General features: G+C 40.6%; 1 protein-coding gene, 1 long non-coding RNA gene and 8 other non-coding genes across 11 annotated transcripts; 5 read left to right on the top strand and 5 right to left on the bottom strand.

Moving 5' to 3' along the window:
* Window positions 1–252: 252 nt before the first annotated feature.
* Window positions 253–5,941, bottom strand: tnip2 (TNFAIP3 interacting protein 2). Of its 2 annotated transcripts, none has more exons than XM_006630082.3 (6): window positions 5,123–5,940; window positions 3,189–3,491; window positions 2,875–2,964; window positions 2,342–2,572; window positions 2,081–2,197; window positions 253–1,627 (listed from the first exon to the last, which is right to left on the bottom strand). In XM_006630082.3, the coding sequence occupies exons 1-6, from the start codon at window positions 5,507–5,509 to the stop codon at window positions 1,352–1,354; spliced, it is 1,404 nt and encodes a 467-aa protein (XP_006630145.2). In that variant the 5' UTR covers window positions 5,510–5,940; the 3' UTR covers window positions 253–1,351. The 2 variants fall into 2 exon arrangements, with proteins under 2 accessions (XP_006630145.2, XP_015200853.1); XM_015345367.2 differs by having other exon boundaries at window positions 1,542–1,627; window positions 2,059–2,197; window positions 5,123–5,941.
* Window positions 5,942–11,623: 5,682 nt separating this feature from the next.
* LOC138241364 (uncharacterized) lies at window positions 11,624–13,080 on the bottom strand. The gene is made up of 2 exons (XR_011190584.1): window positions 12,842–13,080; window positions 11,624–11,778 (listed from the first exon to the last, which is right to left on the bottom strand). It is a non-coding gene; the product is annotated as an uncharacterized lncRNA (long non-coding RNA).
* Window positions 13,081–13,341: 261 nt separating this feature from the next.
* Window positions 13,342–13,415, bottom strand: trnai-aau (transfer RNA isoleucine (anticodon AAU)). The gene has a single exon. It is a non-coding gene; the product is annotated as a tRNA-Ile (tRNA).
* An 872-nt stretch (window positions 13,416–14,287) lies between these two features.
* On the top strand, window positions 14,288–14,360 carry trnak-cuu (transfer RNA lysine (anticodon CUU)). Its single transcript has one exon. It is a non-coding gene; the product is annotated as a tRNA-Lys (tRNA).
* Window positions 14,361–15,914: 1,554 nt separating this feature from the next.
* trnak-cuu (transfer RNA lysine (anticodon CUU)) lies at window positions 15,915–15,987 on the top strand. The gene has a single exon. It is a non-coding gene; the product is annotated as a tRNA-Lys (tRNA).
* Window positions 15,988–16,518: 531 nt separating this feature from the next.
* On the top strand, window positions 16,519–16,591 carry trnak-cuu (transfer RNA lysine (anticodon CUU)). The gene has a single exon. It is a non-coding gene; the product is annotated as a tRNA-Lys (tRNA).
* An 819-nt stretch (window positions 16,592–17,410) lies between these two features.
* On the bottom strand, window positions 17,411–17,523 carry trnal-caa (transfer RNA leucine (anticodon CAA)). The gene is made up of 2 exons: window positions 17,486–17,523; window positions 17,411–17,456 (listed from the first exon to the last, which is right to left on the bottom strand). It is a non-coding gene; the product is annotated as a tRNA-Leu (tRNA).
* A 321-nt stretch (window positions 17,524–17,844) lies between these two features.
* On the top strand, window positions 17,845–17,917 carry trnak-cuu (transfer RNA lysine (anticodon CUU)). Its single transcript has one exon. It is a non-coding gene; the product is annotated as a tRNA-Lys (tRNA).
* A 1,085-nt stretch (window positions 17,918–19,002) lies between these two features.
* Window positions 19,003–19,115, bottom strand: trnal-caa (transfer RNA leucine (anticodon CAA)). Its single transcript has 2 exons — window positions 19,078–19,115; window positions 19,003–19,048 (listed from the first exon to the last, which is right to left on the bottom strand). It is a non-coding gene; the product is annotated as a tRNA-Leu (tRNA).
* A 256-nt stretch (window positions 19,116–19,371) lies between these two features.
* On the top strand, window positions 19,372–19,444 carry trnak-cuu (transfer RNA lysine (anticodon CUU)). Its single transcript has one exon. It is a non-coding gene; the product is annotated as a tRNA-Lys (tRNA).
* Window positions 19,445–19,878: the final 434 nt, after the last annotated feature.

The raw sequence follows: 19,878 nt of genomic DNA, 5'->3' as shown, positions 1-19,878 counted from the left end.
ATGCGTTATGTAAAGGAAATTAAATATATTGATTGCTTTGGGTTAAGGTTTCTTGTAAATTCAAAGGGGGAAATGCTGCTTACAAATGATTTGTTACTTCAGTCTGATCCTCTGATCCCTAGGTGTGTCTGCCATGTCTCATAGGTATGCTATGTTCTCCAACTGATGTCTGAGAAGGACAATGAATAAGTATCACAACATCAGATACCACATATCTTATTTGTGTCTGTACATACTGTATTCACATGCACGTGACTTAAACTTCAATATTTTATTATAAAAATATGATTTCCAAGATGGCAATACCGAATACGTTTTATCAAACATACGCTCTTATTCTGAACTATCACAAATCAATTATTAGTTTGACGTGTCACAAAAAGTATTAGTGCAAAACTATTTCAAATTATGTCAGTATAGAGTCTGACATTTTGTACAGCATATTACAAACATTTTCTTTTGTCATATTCTGTGTACAAAGATGAAACCACATTTTTACAACTTAAATCATTTCACATATATGAACAGGGAACAGCCAGATGCTGGCAGGAATTTTAACTTTGTAGGAACTATGCCCAGATGTTTAACACCACAAAAACATGTACAAATAACAAAACATTACTCACGTTTTTCACCTCTGACATACTTTCCAAGTAAAAACAAACAACATATTCAGAAAATATTTACTATGTACAATATTAACATTAACAGCACCATTACGAAGAAAGAGGTGATGAACTTAATTCATACAATACACTTGAAAATAAATTAAGTATAAATTAAATATTTTGTAAACTACTTATTATTTACTAAAAACACACTGTCCATAAAAGAAAAGTGCAGAACGTTCAAGACTTTAAGGTGGACAGCATAGTATTGATTACAGAACATAGACCACCCTGTAGCAATTCAGTTTATGTGAGGTATACAGTATGTTGCTACAAACTGGTTTGTGGCAATATGTGGTAAATAAATATGTCATATGACAGTGTCAGTTCATTTTCACATCATTCATGAAATCAGTTTAATGATTTGAAAAGGAGATAGAAAATGTATAAATGGGTACAATAAAACGATGTATTAAGAAATACGTTTGAAATAGTCTGAAATTGACTTAACAAAGCTCCAGTCTAACCTATATCTTTTATGTAACCTGTAATGTGAAAATGTTGATGGTATCTAAAAGTCGCCATAAACAACAACTAAAAGGCAATAAAAGCATAAAATTGTAGCTGTTTTAGACCACAGTACAGCAGCTGTTATTTCGCAAAGGACTGAGGCCGGACTCGTAGTGCTTTACTTTTCTGAAGATAGCTATAGGGTGGGGTTTTCTTTCGGTTATTTCTTCATGTCATAACTCCGCACACTCTGTACAGTGTTTTAGGAATTCTGCTGTCTGATCATCACTGTAAGAGATGAAGCACCTTGGGCACTGCAAGTCAGCAGAGGCTCTGAACTCAGTCCTAATTGTTACTGCAGGTTCCAGCGCAGCCTCATCATTGGATCGCTTTGCCCCCGGTGGATCAGGGCTGTTTCTCAGCAATGGTTCAGCAGCATCCGTTTCTATGCGAACGACGTTTCTATGTCCAATGCATATTCGGCATGAGGTAGCTTGATCTCTGGAATCCTAGCAAATGAACCAATAAAACACATCCTTATTAACTGAGTTTAGTGACTGTGCAATTGCAAAGCAATGAACCTGTCAATAGGTAATGTTCTGTTTCCCAGTGATCCTAAGCCTATTTAAGGGAAATGGATGGTAATGTGCACAGAAATAGATCTGATATTCAATAGAATGGGTATATATTACCTGTGCTTATGGTTGCATATAGCCAAACTATGGTTGGTTATGGTTCAATAATCGAATAATCAATTAAACTAAGCATGATGCAATACATCCGCATTTTAAAATATTTACTTCATTACTTCACTCGTATTTAAAACACACCTTCCTTTTTTGTTATCTAGGGGGGAAAAACCTATAGGAAGCGGAACCATGGGTTAGGTTAATGTTAGGACTGATGCAATTTCTTATTTCCTAAATGGATGAATATTAACCTAGGTCTTTCTAGATCCTTGCCTGTCTCCTGAGCTGGAGTTGGAGATTGACTATCTCCTCCTGCAGGTCCTGTATTTTGCTCTGGGCCCGCTCTCGGTCGGCTCGCTCGGACTTGAAGTCATCGGCATAAATTAGCACCTGGAAAACAAGATCCCGGAAAACAACGATGAATCAACAACACAGCTGAGAGATTGCAAGAGCTGTGCAAAGCGTCCCTCACTGTCAACAGTGAGGCCAGTGAAGGAAGGGCTCCTTCTTATGCAGTAGGTATTATATTATTACCTGCTGCTCAAGCATTTGGATTTGCTCTCTGTCTCGTTTCCTGTTCTCCTCTGTCTTGGCAGCCTCCTTCATCTTCTCCTCCAGCAGTCGGTTCAGCCTCACGATCTCCTGCTGCATCATGCTGGCATTAGCAGGCTGGGGAGTCAGCTGCTTCAGTTTCTGACACAGCCCTTTGACAAACTCCTCCCGGCTAGAGTCGTATTTCTGCCACTTGGCGTTCAAATTCTCTACCTGTCGTAGAGATATGATAACATGGTCAGTTTTGGGGATATTATTTACAGTCACCTATATACCTTACCTACAGTATATACATTTCATTATACAATCTTTACACTTGTTTCAGCAGGGAGCTGTGTCATCATGTGTAGGCGAAGGTTCATCCCATCATTTTGTAATCATAAACCAATATTTAATTAATCAGAAAAGAAGAGGGGAGTATTTTCTCTACCTTGAAACATGTGCATCGCGTTGGCCCTGCTATGTTTTTAAGATGTAACCACCATAACACAACAGGCTGAGCACGGCAGACTTACATATGCCACTTGCTGTTTCAGAGATTTGTTTTCTTCCTGTAGCCGGCAAATCAAGGCTTGAAGCTGAGCAGAATTTGACGAATCCGCACCCTGGAGAGATACAAAACAGGAAACCAAGGATTAGCAATCACAGTCAAGAACTATATAAGCTTTGCAAAGACTGGAATTGGTTTGCCTTATTGGCATTTTTTTCTGGCTGGGATAATGTTAACATTTCCTCTAAAGTCACGCGGAGTACATCAGTGGTATTACAGCAGGCTGAGAGCAGTGTATGATAAGGGGCTGTACGGTCTCTTTCTCTCAGGTTGAGGTACCTCTCTGGGCTGCTCTGATTGAGTGGCACTGCTGGTGGAGTCCTCCCTCTGCTGCTTCCTCTCCAGTCTCTGCAGTAGCTGCTGACACACGCCTACAGTGGCGCCCAGCTGGGCCCTGAGATTTTCAGCCTCCTCGGCGAGAGAGTAGCACAGGACCGCCCTTGTGGCCTGGACTCTGTCCTTCTCCGCCACGGTCTGCTGCAGCTGCATGATCTCCAGGTCCTTCTCGTGCTGGGGCCTGCTGGTGATTCTCTGGATTTCCTGCTCTTTGGCACTCAGCTGCTGCTGCAGTTCCTGAATCTCCTGAAATTCACGGAGAGTGGGGATTTACAGTTACAAGAAATAAAACGCTTGTTGCTAATCTTAAATAAAGAGTGGTTTTATCTTGAATACCTATGCTGTGTGTGTTTTTATATCTATTTAAAGCACATAATTTAAATGTTTTCCTGTCCAATGCAGACCACACACAGACTGGGGAAAAGTAATGATGAGATGCTGACCTTCAGTTCTGCACTGTACTGTATATGATCTTAAATTCATTGCTTACTAAATTATTTGAAATAAAGGAGGCTTTCTTTTATTTCTCAGTGTCATGCCCTTATCTTGCAGGAACTATATGCACAGAAGCTAGCTTGTTCAAACACCTTGAGAACATATTTTTTTTTGTCAATTGATCTACCTAGTGTGGTCAAATGAAGTAAACATGTAATGGCATATGTTCAACTAAGTCTATATGCTGTATCTACATCAACATATTTCTTCATCTAATCATGAAACTGTAAGAATACAGAATCACAGACATGAACATTCCCTGAAACACAACATGCTAATAGCATTAAAAAAAAACGCAGGACACTAAACTCAAAACAGTCCTTTTTTCAAAAATAGGTTCCATGCACTTTCTGGCATAAAGGGATGGCAGAGAAACAGAAGAAATCACCAAACGAATTAACAAGTAAAAACAAAACAACCAAACCAGATAAGATACTTTTGAAAACAACAACAAAACAATCTTGATTTTCTGTTTGCATTTACCCTGTTTACAGACGCTTATGAATGTAAATGATAACTTTAAAAACCATATAAACAAGTCACATTTGTTTCTAGTGAAAGCACCAGCATTGCCAATCGGTGCCTTCCATGAAATGATACAGCTCTTCCCTGAGAAATGCTCTTGGGGTTTGGAAAAACTGAGTTTTTCCAGCTAAAGTGGAGGTTGCTTGTTTTAAGTTTTTACTCTTCCGGTTTCAGTATTGCAAATGAATTATTTCGCTGAATGTCTGAACCTTTACGATATTGAGATATTTGTCTAAGGCACTAAAAAGACGAGCAATAGAGTTGAATTAAATTAGAGTTGTAAGCAATATAACACACACTCGCGTTCATCGCTAAAAGCTGGAAGACGTTTATAGAATGTGTAGTTCACTCAGCCGTTTATTTTTCGATTATAATAAAACTAGGTCAGCAGAGTCCAACCCAAGTTCAAAATGTGTACTTTTTAAATAATTACTCTAATTACAGTTGAGAAGTGCATTAAATATTGGACATAAATATAAAAAAATACCTAATTTTATTAACTATACCGATACTGTAATATAACCCAAATGATCTTTGTTCAGCGAGGCGGAATTGGAAATATAGCCGTAACCATTTGGCCTATAATGAAACTTCCTAACATCCTACATCAGACGCTGCAGAAATCCCCCTTTCTATTTGCGTCACAAGAAAATTACAATCCTTTTCAATTTACAGCGGCTTACAGTCATAATTAAATTACCCACTAGTTTAATATATATAGATATTTATTTTTCAGATAAGAAAAAAGGAATTATTACTAATAGCAGGGGAACCGCTACAAATAAAATGCATTTTATTGCAGTATTATAACATCTTAAGCAGCAGATGTACACATTATACACCAAGAAATCACTTACTAGTTTCATGTTTCCCAATTGCCGATCAGCGCTTCTTTCGGTCTCTCTCTGCTGATGCTTAAGTTTACCGATTTCTTGACACAGGTTCTCGAACAAGGATTTAGAAGGTCCAAAAACCAGAGGTTCCTCTCCACCCATATGAACCGTCGTGTTTTCGTATGCGGCCAATCTTGTCTTCAAGTCAGCAATGATATTGTCCTTCAGGCACATCTGGTGGCTTAACTTGGCGATTTCTTGATTCGTTTCGTGGTAGAACGTGTTTAAAGTATTGTAGCTCTGTAGTTTTGTTTTGAGCGCCGCGTTTTCTCGCTTTATGCTTTCCATCAGAGAATCAGCTTGGTTGTATCCAGCGATCGGGCGTTCTGCGCAACCTGAAAGAGCCGACATCGGATGTCCCTCCGCTAATCCTCCAGCATTCCAGGTTAAAATTCGCTGTGTTCTTCACTTGAGACGCGCACTAACTTTTTATTCGACTGAGGGCTCTACGAACATCTCCCAGAGACAAGGGTCAGCCGTATAATAGATCGGTACATACAATTTCGAAATAATATTCCAGTACCTACTGGGGATTTCCTTCGGGACTTCCCCCAGTCGCATCGGCGGACTTTTCTTGTACTTTTCTTTCTTAGCAACTCTGAGATCCTTCAATGACTGCTTCTTTTCCGCACCGCTCTGATTAAGCTCTTCTGGTAACTTCTGGTAAATGTATTAATGAAAAAGATCAAGCGCTCCTGACTCCTTTTCTTAATGAAACCGTTTCTCTCTCTTTTTTTCCAGTAGAATGTATCTAGCCATGTCACAGAGTAAGACTACTTCTGCACATGCGTGAGATGTTTCCGGTTATAGACGGTAAACTTGTCTGGTGAATTCGTAACACCTCTTTTTTAATAGACTTTGATCATTCTGGATTTTTTTTTTCACTTTGCTACACACGGTTGATATACTCGGGACAATTTCTAAGTTTCTCACTTCATGGTTTCTTACATAACGAACACTTTTTTTTAAAACAAAAATGAAAAACACAGCAGACTTTTAAGAAGTTTTTTTTTACAAGTGTTTTCCCCCCCTTGTGATTAAATGTTTCTTACATGTCGCGTTACCAATTAAACAGTACCGACAAACACTCAATATTCGTAGAATTGTCCATCGTGTAATGTTTTTATTTTGTTTTTATTCTTTCCTTAAGCCTCTTTGCAGCCAGTGGGCTATTCATATACATTATCCTTAAAGATGGCTGCTGTTGCAGTTGTGTTTTTTTGTACTTTCTGATGCATTTGGCTCAAGAATGTTTAAATGGAAAATGGTTTAAAAATTACAGAGACCTGGACTCTTTTACCATCTTTGCAGATGCGAAGCTTCCTTCTACTATACTGTAGCTCTCTAAGGAATCCCCTTCAATCTTCTGATGGGCTTGTGTGACTGGAAATTAATTTTATTGACAAATGTAAGTCTGTCCTTACAAACAATAATCCTCACAACCACTGACTTGTTTTTCTCTGCTGTACCTGCAGTGGGAAATATTGGCTTGGTCATATGGTTTTGCGCGCTAAGTGCTCCTGGCTTTTAAACAGCCAACAATTATCAGTATTTTGCGAATATTCACGATTGTTCAGTATACAAGGGGCACTTGTATCCGTCTTCTTTTTATAAATATTTGTCACTGCGCAGTGTTCACTGTTTATGTAATATTTCAACTGTACTGATGATTTTTACACCTGGATTTGGAGAGCCAAAGGGCCTTCTGGAATTCATTAAATCTGAGATTCTAATTCAAATTGATTGATTGGACAGATAACTCTTGAGTCAATTAAAACCAAAATTCTCTTATATTGCCGCTGTTTCCAGGTCTTAAGTCAAATCAATATTCTAATACCCTTTTAAAATCTACAGAGTTGTTACTCTTCAAGACTGGGAATGTGGATCACTGAGTTGCTGAATGAAATCAAATGTTTTGCGTCAATCCAGCAGTTTTTACTAAAATACAGTAAATATCAAATATGTATTCTTAGGAAGTGTATAACATTCTATTTCAATGATGAATTCCGCAAACTTTGTATTGCAAAGTAATATATGGTACAAAAAAATCTTAAGTTCACCTGCTTAAATTATTTTAAATACTAGTAATAAATAGATTAATGTTGAGATGATTATCTATAATTCACAATTCACACAGAACATTGGATCACAGGTAGAGAAAATGATGCTTCCCAGTACAGAACATACGCAACTGCAAAGAAAAATGTACCCTCATCTTAATTCTGTGGGGTATGTCACATAGATGTTGACTTGTAGTATGATCTACAATAATAACACCGACCAGAAGGGATGTTTGATACCTCATTTCAACTTTAGGCAAATAGAAAACTGACTGGATGTTTGAAGGAGGTTAGGGAAAAGAGATAGGTTACTGTTAAAATAGCAAACTAGACATTTCCTGAAAGAACCAGCTGTGAATTATATCAATACTGTACTGAAGTATTACAGTAACACGTATACAGTGCCAAAAAATTGTCAAACCTGTAGGCTGATCCATATTCTCATATATATTATACAGTATATATCATACAGCGGCAGTGACTTCAATTACATATTTCCTGTAACTTTTTATCAGTCTCTTGCTTGAGGAATTGTGCATTCTTCCATATACAGCTGCTTCAAAAGTCAGTAACATTTGAGGGTTTCTTTGCTTAAACAGTTTGCTTCAAGCCCCTGCCATAACATTGCCTCGGGATTTAGATTCAGACTTTGACTTGGCCAATCCAAAATGTGAAATTACGTACCTCTTCAGTCATCTTGTTGCAGATCAGCTTGTGTATTTAGGATCATAGTTCAGGTGGGCAGCTGCGTCAGCATGCGTAGGCTGCAAAGGAACAAGTAATAGGTTTATTCCATGCTGAAAAAAAGAAGAGAGAAAACAGAACGTTTCAGCCATGGAGCCTTCTTCAGGTGTGAGCTCACACCTGAAGAAGGTGGCCACACCTGAAGAAGAGCTCACAGCTGAAGAAGGCTCCACGGCCGAAACGTTGTTTCTCTCTTCTTTTTTTCAGCATGGAATAAGCGTATTACTTGTTCCTTTAGGATCATAGTCTTACTGCATGACCCACTTTTGGCTCAGCTTCAGCTGACAAATAGACGGTGTGATACTCTCCTGCAGAATGTGCCGATACAACAGCAGATTCCCAGTTCCATCTATGATGGCAAGCTTTGTGGGTCAGACAGTGTTTGGTTTTTACTATTCATAACATTTTTCATCCATCCACCCATTTTCTAACCATCTTATCCAGTACAGAGCTGTGGGGGAGCCTATCCTGGCAAGCAGTGCGTACAACGCAGGCCAGCACTATTCATTGGGGCTAAAGGGCTTAAGCTCTTGCAGTAGTCTTGTGCATGGTCCGGGTGCTCTTTGGCCAACTTGAGATGGGCAGCAAGTAAGGATCAATGCCCTCTTCCTGTCTGTTGTCCCAAGAAAACCATTCCAGTTCAGTCTTTTCTTGATAGTTGAGGCCTGAACAATGATATAAGCTTCAGTGAGGCCTGGAAAGCCTTAGATGTCACCATGGGCTTCTTGGATGGTTTTCTGAGTGGCTCAGGGAGCAATTTGCAGGATGACTGGAGCTGGATAGGGTCATTGTTACATTTTTTCATTTGTAGACTACAGTATCTGTCTAACAGTAGATGGATAGAGTCCCAAATGTTTAGAAGTAGTTTTGTAACTGTCTCCAAAATGATAAGCATTAACTACTAATTTTCTGAGGTCCTCTGAAATTCCTTTAGATTGTGTGTATTTCCACTATCCTGTATTGAGAAGACCAAACTCACAATATTTCCATCCATTGTAAACTGTAGGATAAGGTGGTCCAACCTTATACTTAAAGACTTGTCATCCATTTATTAACCACATCATTATAATTATTCCCTTAATTGTAGTACTTAAACTTTTCACTATTTCACATACATGTACACTGATTCTCAGTTATTCATCTACAGTACGTTTTACTTCATAAACTACTATACCAGTTGTAATTTAAAAAAGTTATTATGGTGATAGAATTTATCATCATGGTAAGAAATTGAGATGCTAATTATAATAGTTTGCGTTCACAAGCCTTTTCTCGGCACAGTAATAGTATTAATAAACTTTGTAACTCTGCCAAATTCCTTAGTCTAATATGACTAAATTACTGATAAATGTAATGATTCTTCCGTTAAAATAATTACAAGGAAAAACAGGGGAGAAGTTCCATTATTAGAGGAACCTGCAAGAGGCTCATGTGAAACCTAGTGCCCAGTAATTGAAAAGACGCACAGTCAGGATGAAAGTATTTGTCATTTTGAGTACAATATGCAAAACAAGCATGTGTATTATGAAGAGTACTTAAATCAAGAAGAAAATACATCAATCTATCCTAAACACGATTTGGCACATTAAGTCTGATTTTATTTTACTTTAAATAAGATTGCATTGCAAACGTGACATTATGCATAGACATAAGGAATGTTGCAAAAGTCTGGAGAAGATCATTTAGCCCATGTACCTCATTTTTCGGCTTGTAGTTAATTAAACTTAAAATGCAACCTGGCCTTTTCTTCAAGAAGGTTTCCTGAGTTAGTTTGCATTTGTGTTCTCTTCTTTATCCTGTTAATGCCTTTAAGGATTCTGACTATGTGAATCAGGCCCTCTGGATGTCCTCTTTGGTCAGGGGTAATGGACATTCTAATATTTAGGTGGGTAGCTGCGTCAGCATGCGTAGGCTGCAAAGGAACAAGTAATAGGTTTATTCCATGCTGAAAAAAAGAAGAAAGAGAACACAACGTTTCGGCCGTGGAGCCTTCTTCAGGGACAGAAAGAGAGGCCAATCAAGAGGTGTGTTCTCCCGCTACTTTACCTTTGCCTACTGCCCTGTCTCTCTCACACCTGAAGAAGGCTCCACGGCCGAAACTTGTGTTCTCTTTCTTCTTTTTTTCAGCATGGAATAAACCTATTACGTGTTCTTTGTATGGTTATTAATCCTAAAATTTCCATTTTAAGGAGATGCCTGATGACTGTGATCTGCCTGCTGGCCGCTCTGTGGAGCCCATTTGGTTAAAAGCTCATACAACTGCAGTTTGGCAGTGATCCCTCAGGTGCCTACAAATATTAATGATCCTGCCTTTCATTTATTAAGTGCAGTTGACCAGGAATGAGCCAGTACAGAATGCACCCTGTCAGTTTTTAGCAGTGTTACAGTGTGCTCCTTGATTGATGAGTGGACCCTGAAGTCCCTAGTGAATTCAAATTGTGACAATCCTATGAGCATAATTCCCAGATTGTTCCCTTTCTATTTCACTGAAGCTTAGCATTGATAAAGTGCAATTAAATCTTTAAACTCACTTCATAGTTGAGCTTTTAATTTTAATTTGTTTCATTTGTGTATACCTGTCTCTTATGACTGTTGTACAGTGGCTTGAAATGATGAACCATGAAATGTGATATATGACACAGGGGTTACTATATTTCTGCTATCCATGTGTAACACTGTGCTCTTAAGTGTCATCAGTCAGATGTTTGCCCCATCTTGAATTTGGTATCAGTACTTAAACAATATATGGCTTGTGTCTAAATTGATCGTTATGCAACACATAGTTATAACACATCTAAAAAATTAAGCAAGGCTGTACCTAGTCAATACTGTGATGTCAGATCTCTAAAGGAAATGTGGTTGTTGATGTAAATGATTGTGGATCATTACTCCCTCTGAACCAGAATTTCCAGATCAATGCCCTAGTATTGCGAAAAGGACACTGTGTTCTAGGAGGTTTCATCATTTGTATTAGGAGAAAAGACAAAGCTTTCATTCCCTGGACATTGAAGATCCTATGGCACTGTTTGTGAGAGTAGTTGTGTTAACCGTAATATCCCAGCTAAATTTCACTTAGGTCATGTACCATGTGACCTCACTAAGTTTCCCCTTCACCCAAAAGGTGCTGGAATTTCTCACTTCAGCATCTGCGCATATACATCTGTACGTATAACATGTACAACAGTAACACAATACAGCCACAATACAATGCCGGAAGACAAAACAACATATGATCACATTTTTCACTCAGAACTCTTTCAGTACCATAAGGTTAAAAAGTGACAATTATCTTTAAATAACTCTAAAAACGACAATGATAAAATCCCTATTTGTTTTCATGACTTAACAGTTGAATGCTTTTAGCATTGTGGGAGACTGATAAAAAGTTACAGGAAACATGTAGCTGCCACCTGTTACCCATGTAAAAGTGCTTTACATACATATTCACCCGAGGACATTCACTGCTGTATTATTTTGTTATTTAAATAATCAAATATACATACTCGTCTTCGTGTTGCATGTTTAGTAAGGTTATATTTATAATTTAATTTGGACTTTCATGAAGATCCAAGTACGTTTTAGTTCTGACCAAGTTAGGGGGCTCTCAAACGTTTTCTCGGCACTGTATGTACTGTGTACGCATTGTAGGAAAACAGACAAGTTTTATGTAAATAATTTATTTCATGTAGCAGGTTTTTCAGTTGGACAGTGTGCGTTCTGCAATCGTAACTCCTCCCACAGGTATGTTGCACAAGAGCTGTCCGTAATCCCATCGGAAGCGCGGGGCAGCTGAAGCGGCAGGTTACGGCTCTCGGCCTGCGAAGGCAGACACATTTCAAGATCAAATTTCTCGAATAAGCGGAAGTCATGTGGTTGTCATAAAGGTCAAGTATTTGCCAACACGTCCCTTTGTTTTTATTTACATATGTATATTCCCTTGTTTTACTGAAGTCCGAGGTTGAGGGAAAACCGATGGCATTTTAAAGTGGGAAATTAAATGACGTTTCTCTAGACTGACGAAACCCATTGGGGGGAGAGAGGAATAGCGCTTCATCGAGATGTTTGAACATACGCAGCACAATGTCAGGAGCTCCCCAGAGCGCCGTTTCACACTACATGCTGGCATGTCCAAGATAAAGACAGAGGTGTCGTCTGGCAGAACCGAATGATCAATGCCATTGCAAAAGCCTTCGGTGTCTGAACATGTTACAAAAACAATCTAGTTTAACTAAGTGTACAATACGAAAGAAGAAAACGCGCAAACTACAGAGCATACCCCATGAATAGGGCAGTCCTGTGTTAAACATTAACTGCTAAAAAGAAGGAAATGACGTTCTGAAAATACATGAAGCACGTCAAAACCATGTCCAGGAACAATAAAAGGATGTTAACCCTCTTAGTTCCCTTTGTCTCTTCCTTATCAAGTCGTCATCAGGAGCACATTATTTCGTTCCTTCTTCACAGTGTTTGGCTCCTACATAGTCAAAACTGGCAAGATAAGAAAAACGCACATCAAATCTTTTTTCCAGTTTTGCGGGAAAGGGCAATGAAAAATCGATAAATAGCGTGAAGCTATAATGAGTATTTATAAATCTCTCGTTTCTCTCTCTCTATATATATATATCTTTTATGTAATGTGAAAAGATAGCGATGAAAAAAACAGCATTTTATATAACAAAACTTTAGAAGTCGAAACACTTTTATATGATAAATTCTGAAGACCACCTGTTCTATAGCACAAGACAGGCAGGATATTCGGCGTGTAGCGACATCTTCTGTTAGAAAATAAATTCGTCTGTAAGGGCTGCAAGTTGCATTAGCTCTGTATTCTTTCAAAACTTGAGATCGCAACATGTTAAGATACAATGTGAGCACAAACCTCTTATGCACGATTTTCCTCATCCCGTTTCTTTTAAGTTATGCGACCCATTTAGTCGACACGGGGCATGCGATGCTCGCTCTTCCGAAACAAAGCATTTCAGGGAATAAACTAGTTTTACGGCGCTACTGAGATTCTGCAAGTCGCCTGAGCCCAGTTCTGTCAGCTCTTCGGAAGACCGAATAACAACAGGTGAGGGGGACTCCCCTCCCCTAGGGTGTAACCCCACTTGGATGATCCTACGGCAGCTAAAGTGCGCCAGTACGCTCCCCGCACACCGACTATCAGAGGGCGGGAGAACAATTAAACCCTTATTAGTACCGTATCTCATATTAAACAAGTTTTACTGTTTAATATAATTTATACTGCACTTCTCTCTGTTAGACATTGTTTCGATTGTTTCTTTTTAAATTATTTTGAAGCAAGATTATTTTCTCGTGAATTAATCGTCTAAAACAATCTTAATCGATAAAAGTGGGAAAAAAAGATGATAAAAGAGCTGGCCCGTACGGGGATCGAACCCGCGACCTTGGCGTTATTAGCACCACGCTCTAACCAACTGAGCTAACCGGCCACATCCGAGAGGCGCTGACGGCGACCCCAAGTGTCTTCATAAAGTATTTGACTAATTTGGATATTCCACTTTTCCCTTACTACATCAAGGTCAAGCGTAGGCTGAACACGTAGAACTAACGTGCTCAGCAGATTGAATGCATGCAGTGAGGTTAGTCATAACGAGTTCCGAGATTCGAGGAAGCAGATTCGCTAGTCGGATATATATATATTTGCAGGCTACGCATACTGACGCAGCTGCCCACCTGAACTATATATATCAGTCCGTTGCATACCAGATTCACTCCTAGGTCGCAACCCTCTACAGTACACCCGTCAAACACAGGGGGAGAAAAAACACGAACGAAAGGGTCAATTTGACTCTGATCTACCTGTTAGTCAACATTTAATCGGGAGCTGGGAGCTGGGAGGAAAACCAGGTGCCCGTTGATAGAGTACACAGTCTTTTTTTTAAGCATGCCGCTCTAAGGGCTCATTAATGATTTCACTACACGGCCGTGAAACTATCAGTACATAGCACAGAATACGTGATGATGTTTTAAAAGCAGCCCGCATCAAGAAAAACAAGGATTGTAGCGGAACGCAAGAAGACGCCATTACGAAGGCCACAGGAGACTGCATTTAACAGCCCAGAGTCAAGGCGTTCATCAGACTGAATGCACGCATTGAACGGCGGCATAACTAGAGATTTGGGTAAATAAAACTCGCTGGTTCAGATCCGTTTCAGTCCTGTTCTGTTGGCTCCTGCAGGATTTCATTTGCAGTCCCGGAACATCGTTACATATCAGGATGGGTTATACGTAAAACACGATCCTGAAAGAGACGAAGACTGTGGAGCGATTCAGAAAAAGGGCAGACAGGCAGGTTCTCAGCGCCCGGCTAGCTCAGTCGGTAGAGCATGAGACTCTTAATCTCAGGGTCGTGGGTTCGAGCCCCACGTTGGGCGTGCTTGTTTCTTTTTGATTCCCTCCAGCCTGTTCACACGACCGTGCAAGCAGGACGTGAGGTCGTGCCGTGTGATCCCCACTACCTTATTGCCTTTGCGTAAATCGGCGTTTTTAACACTCTTGGTCTCGATTCAGATATTGCCGCTTGCAGACAACTCTACGTTGCGACTGAATAGAGCCTGAAGATACGGCAGCAGGAGGAGTAGTACGTAGACACTTAAGCGTTTACTGGAATTTACAAGGAACAAAGATTTACAGAGACACTTACCTAGAGACACAGTTTTTTTTAAGCATGCCGCTCTAAGGGCTCATTAATGACTTCACTACTCATTTGATGTTTACTGCAAATAATCATTTAAATACAACAGCTTCAGGGAAGCGGGATATAAAAAGCGTGTTTTGTGGATCGCATTGCACACACTGTTTACAATGAAACAGCCAAGAAGATACAAATAAGTTTCTGATAAAAACATATAGTTAAACATTTACTTCACTTGTATGATAAATTACACAAGTACATCAGTTTTAAGTTTTTAAAACTAATTCGGTTTTAAGGCGTAGGAAAAAGTTTGAATATTTTTACGCGAGTTCCTTCAAAACGTCATTGGTTATCTTCTGCATTAAACCGAATCTCTAACCTTCAGTGGGATGCGAGACAACAATGGCCACACCTTTTCCACATTATTTTCATGCTAGTGAAAACAACGTATTGACAATATTTCCTCTGAAGAATGCTATTTCTTACGCTAACAACATGTTTTATGCGCACGAATTGAACTGCAAATACTGTTATTAAAAGTTAAATTAAATATAATGGAATTTACAAGGTGCAAAGATTTACAGAGACACTTATCTAGCTTACAAAATGTAATGTAAGGATTGAATATTACTCAAATCAACTACTCTTTTTAATTTTCGATCTTATTGACTGCACTATGTTGTAATGCTACCTCCACGTTTTAAATTTCACTTTCTGTTCTGTGCACTTTATTTTTCTTTTGGTATAATGAAATGCAGCACATTTGAGCCAAGACTAAAACGTTTTGTTGGGGTTTGCCCGATACATGGTGCAAAATATAAGCGTATTACAATCCTTTAAGCACGAACAGGAGTCCAACGCGTGCTCTTGGCGTTTATGGCACTATGATTTGAATACCTGAACTAATCGGCAAGAGGAGCCCGGTGCTCTGGAAATGCCTACACAAACAGCACACGTAGTACAGCAGGCTAGCTGATACTGAGAAAGCTGTCCTACACCAGACTGTGATGTATTCAAAATAAGACGCCATTACGAAGGCCACAGGGGACTGCATTTAACAACACAGAGCCAAGGCGTTCATCAGACTGAATGCACGCAGTGAACGGAGATTTAGGGAAATAAAACTCGCTGGTTCAGATCCGTTCCAGTCCTGTTCTACTGGCTCCTGCAGGATTTCATTTACAGTCCCGGAACATCGTTACATATCAGGATGGGTTATACATAAAACACGATTCTTAAAGAGGCGAAGACTGTGAAGCGATTCAGAAAAAGGTCAGACGGGTACACTGTCAGCGCCCGGCTAGCTCAGTCGGTAGAGCATGAGACTCTTAATCTCAGGGTCGTGGGTTCGAGCCCCACGTTGGGCGTGTTAGCTTTTCATCCGTCCCGCATCGTGTTGAAGTACAGTGCAAATAAGACAGATGTCGTACCTCGACCTTTGAGCCGTTCTGTAATTTAGTATTTTTTACCGCTTTGGGGCACGATTCAGGTATTTCTGTAAAAAACAGGGGAAACGAGTTTGAATTGTGGTCTTTTCACATCTTGACCAACCACACACTTCAAACAACATTTACCTTTTATGAGACTGCAATTGGTCGTAGAAGTACCCTCTTCTTAAGATGAAAAATAGCGTTTGAGGTGTGTTACAGACGAATCAGGCGAATATAAAATTAAACTTGGCGGTCTCTTCGTGTTCATAAAAGATTTAAACAATACCGATTTAAACAATGCAGAAAAGTATTTAATGTAGTCACCAATTCAACTGTTCAATAATTGGTTTTAGGGGAACCGTGATTGTATTGTATTGCTATTGTATTTCTAATTGTTTGCTGTAGACGATGCAGGAGGCAACAGTTGGAGCGTGATCGAGGAAAAGCGCAGGGGAATGTGAAGCAGGTGCCCGGCTAGCTCAGTCGGTAGAGCATGAGACTCTTAATCTCAGGGTCGTGGGTTCGAGCCCCACGTTGGGCGTGCTTGTTTCCTTTTGATCCCCCCAGCCTGTTCACAGGACGGTGCAAGCAGGACGTGAGGTCGTACCGTGTGATCCCCACTACCTTATTGCCTTTGCGTAAATCAGTGTTCTTAACATTCCTGGCCTCGATTCAGATATTGCTGTTTGTACAGCTCTACGTAGCGACTGAATAGAGCCTGAAGATACGGCAGCAGGAGCAGTAGTGAGGAGTAGTATTTAGACACTTAAGCGTTTACTGTTTGAAGATCAGACTTTGTTGAAACGCTGCTGCTTCTTTAGCTAAAACGTAGCCTTTTTGGAGCATGTATGGCATTGTAAATGCTGTGATTAAAAAAGCTTCAGCAGCAGTGTCTGAATGCACCGCCCGGCATCAAAAGGATTTGCGTCTTCAGAACGTTTTTACCGAGTGCCCGTTGTTGAATTCATGCTGCTACCCTCTGCAGATTTGCAGATTGCAGATTTTTTCGGCAAGATTTTATTCGGGCTTTTATTTTATTCGGACCTGCCTGCGTATTCGCAGTGGAATGCTTGTTGCAAATGACGCCTTTTTGGTATTGGGTTGTGAGGTTCGAGGGGTGCGTTGCAAATCGATGGGGCGAATATATCAAATGAATCTAAATGCACATTTTAGCGTAGATCTGTCCTTGATTACAGGGAGCCCAAAGAGTTCTGAATGCAGAAAGCAAAAGCTGCCTAACTTTATATCTCTGCTAATCAACCTCCAGTGTTCACAAAGTGCCCTTCGAGTTGTTGCTGAGCGGTTTGTCCATTCTCCTCCTATAGCCATTGGCAGCTTCAGACAGGCAAAAAAGCATGTGTGTCAGGAGTGGGATTTGAACCCACGCCTCCATTCGGAGACCAGAACACCCAAGCGGATTGGAAAGACACGAGTCCTTGAGTCTGGCGCCTTAGACCACTCGGCCATCCTGACAAGCTGTGAAGATGCTCCTCCTGAAAGCCAGAGTAAGACACTAAACTGAGTGTAACCATTCAGAGCCGCTCGTAACCATTCAGAGTGTGCTTTCCAGCTTTGGTGTAATATTGTCCTTTGCTAGGGCCCTTTGGAGGAATACAAACGATAAGCTGTTTACACAGTCTGGATTCCCTCCGAAGGAGTGACGTCAGTGTAAAACAGCTGTCCTTTTTGTGGAACAGTAGCTGTATTGCGTAATTTCCTATCCAATAATGAACGACGCAAAAGGCAACAGTGGGAGTGTGATTGAGGAAACGCGCAGGGAGAAGTGACGCAGGTGCCCGGCTAGCTCAGTCGGTAGAGCATGAGACTCTTAATCTCAGGGTCGTGGGTTCGAGCCCCACGTTGGGCGTGCTTGTTTCCTTTTGATCCCCCCAGCCTGTTCACAGGACCGTGCAAGCAGGATGTGAGGTCGTACCGTGTGATCCCCACTACCTTACTGCCTTTGCGTAAAACAGCGTTTTTAACACTCTTGGTCTCGATTCAGATATTGCCACTTGCAGACAACTCTACGGAACGACTGAATAGAGCCTGAAGATACGGCAGCAGGAGCACTAGTGAGGAGTAGTACGTAGACACTTAAGCGTTTACTGTTTCTTTAGCTAATAAGCTGCTGCTTCTTTAGCTAAAACGTAGCGTTTTTGGAGCATGTATGGCATTGTAAATGCTGTGATTAAAAAAGCTTCAGTCACTTGACATGCTGGAGTTCACACAGTGCAAGATAGTCCTGCCTTTTAAAACTCTACGTGCCCGCTGAATACAGCTTAAAGCGAAGGCAGAAGGAGCAGTATTGATGGCAACAATGTGTTTGGTGCTCGGCATTTCTCATGTCTTATCAGAATAGCAGTGTCTGAATGCACCGCCCGGCATCAAAAGGATTTGCGGCTTCAAAACGTTTTTACCGAGTGCCCGTTGTTGAATTCATGCTGCTGCACTCTTTGGATTGCAGATTTTTTCGGCAAGATTTTATTCAGGCTTTTATTTTATTCGGACCTGCCTGCGTATTCGCAGTGGAATGCTTGTTGCAAATGACGCCTTTTTGGCATTGGGTTGTGAGGTTTGAGGGGTGCGTTGCAAATCGATGGGGCGAATATATCAAATGAAACCGGGAGTCTCTTTGTATGCGTACAAGAGATCCAAGAAGCATATAGCGATTTTAACAATGCAGTACACTGGCAAATTGCGTTGTGCTGCAGCTTTCTTCTGCTGCGTTTGTATTTCGGTCTTTGACATCTAAAAGCACATTTTAGCGCAAATCTGTCCTTGATTACAGGGAGCCCAAAGAGTTCTGAATGCAGAAAGCGAAGGCTGTCTAACTTTGTCTCTCTGCTAATCAACCTCCAGTGTTCACAAAGTGCCCTTCGAGTTGCTGCTGAGCGGTTTTTCCGTTCTCCTCCTATAGCCATTGGCAGCTTCAGAAAGGCAAAAAAGCACATCTGTCAGGAGCGGGATTTGAACCCACGCCTCCATTCGGAGACCAGAACACCCAAGCGGATTGGAAAGACACGAGTCCTTGAGTCTGGCGCCTTAGACCACTCGGCCATCCTGACGAGCTGTGAAGTAGGTCTTCCTGAAAGCCCCAGTAAGACACCAAACTGAGTGTAACCATTCAGAGCCACTCGGAACCATACAGAGTGTGCTTTACACAGTCTGGATTCCCTCCGAAGGAGTGACGTCAGTGTAAAACGGCTGTCCTTTTTGTGGAACAGTAGCTGTATTGCGTAATTTCCTATTCAATGATGAACGACGCAGGAGGCAAGAGTGGGAGTGTGATTGAGGAAACGCGCAGGGGGAAGTGACGCAGATGCCCGGCTAGCTCAGTCGGTAGAGCATGAGACTCTTAATCTCAGGGTCGTGGGTTCGAGCCCCACGTTGGGCGCATTACTTTTTATTCCTAGGATTTAATTGTAAGACCTTGTAAATCGGACGTGATATCATACCGTGTTCCCTCGTTCCCATTCTCTGCTTTACGCGAAAGAAGGGCCGGTTTTACCGCTTAGGGCGTCGATTCAGCTATTGTTGTGAAATCACGGACGAGCAACAGTTTTCCAAAATTTAAGGATGATCTATCACATCTTGAGCAAGTAATCATTTCAGCGTTTACAATTGAAAGACCGCATTTTGTTATAGTATTGTTCTTTCTTTTACGAATAAGTATCTTTTAAGGCATTCATCGTATTGAATATGCTGTTATTAAAAACATATTCAAATCCTGGATTTTATTCGGCGGAAAGATGTCCAGTGTACTCTAGTCCCTGTACGAGTTTATCCACATGGTAAGCACAAGTACTACTTATTTAGTATTGGCAACAA

This window comes from Lepisosteus oculatus, chromosome 1 (genome assembly GCF_040954835.1).
Source record: "Lepisosteus oculatus isolate fLepOcu1 chromosome 1, fLepOcu1.hap2, whole genome shotgun sequence".
Lineage (NCBI taxonomy): Eukaryota > Metazoa > Chordata > Actinopteri > Semionotiformes > Lepisosteidae > Lepisosteus > Lepisosteus oculatus.
This window is presented reverse-complemented; position numbering and strand designations above follow the sequence as displayed.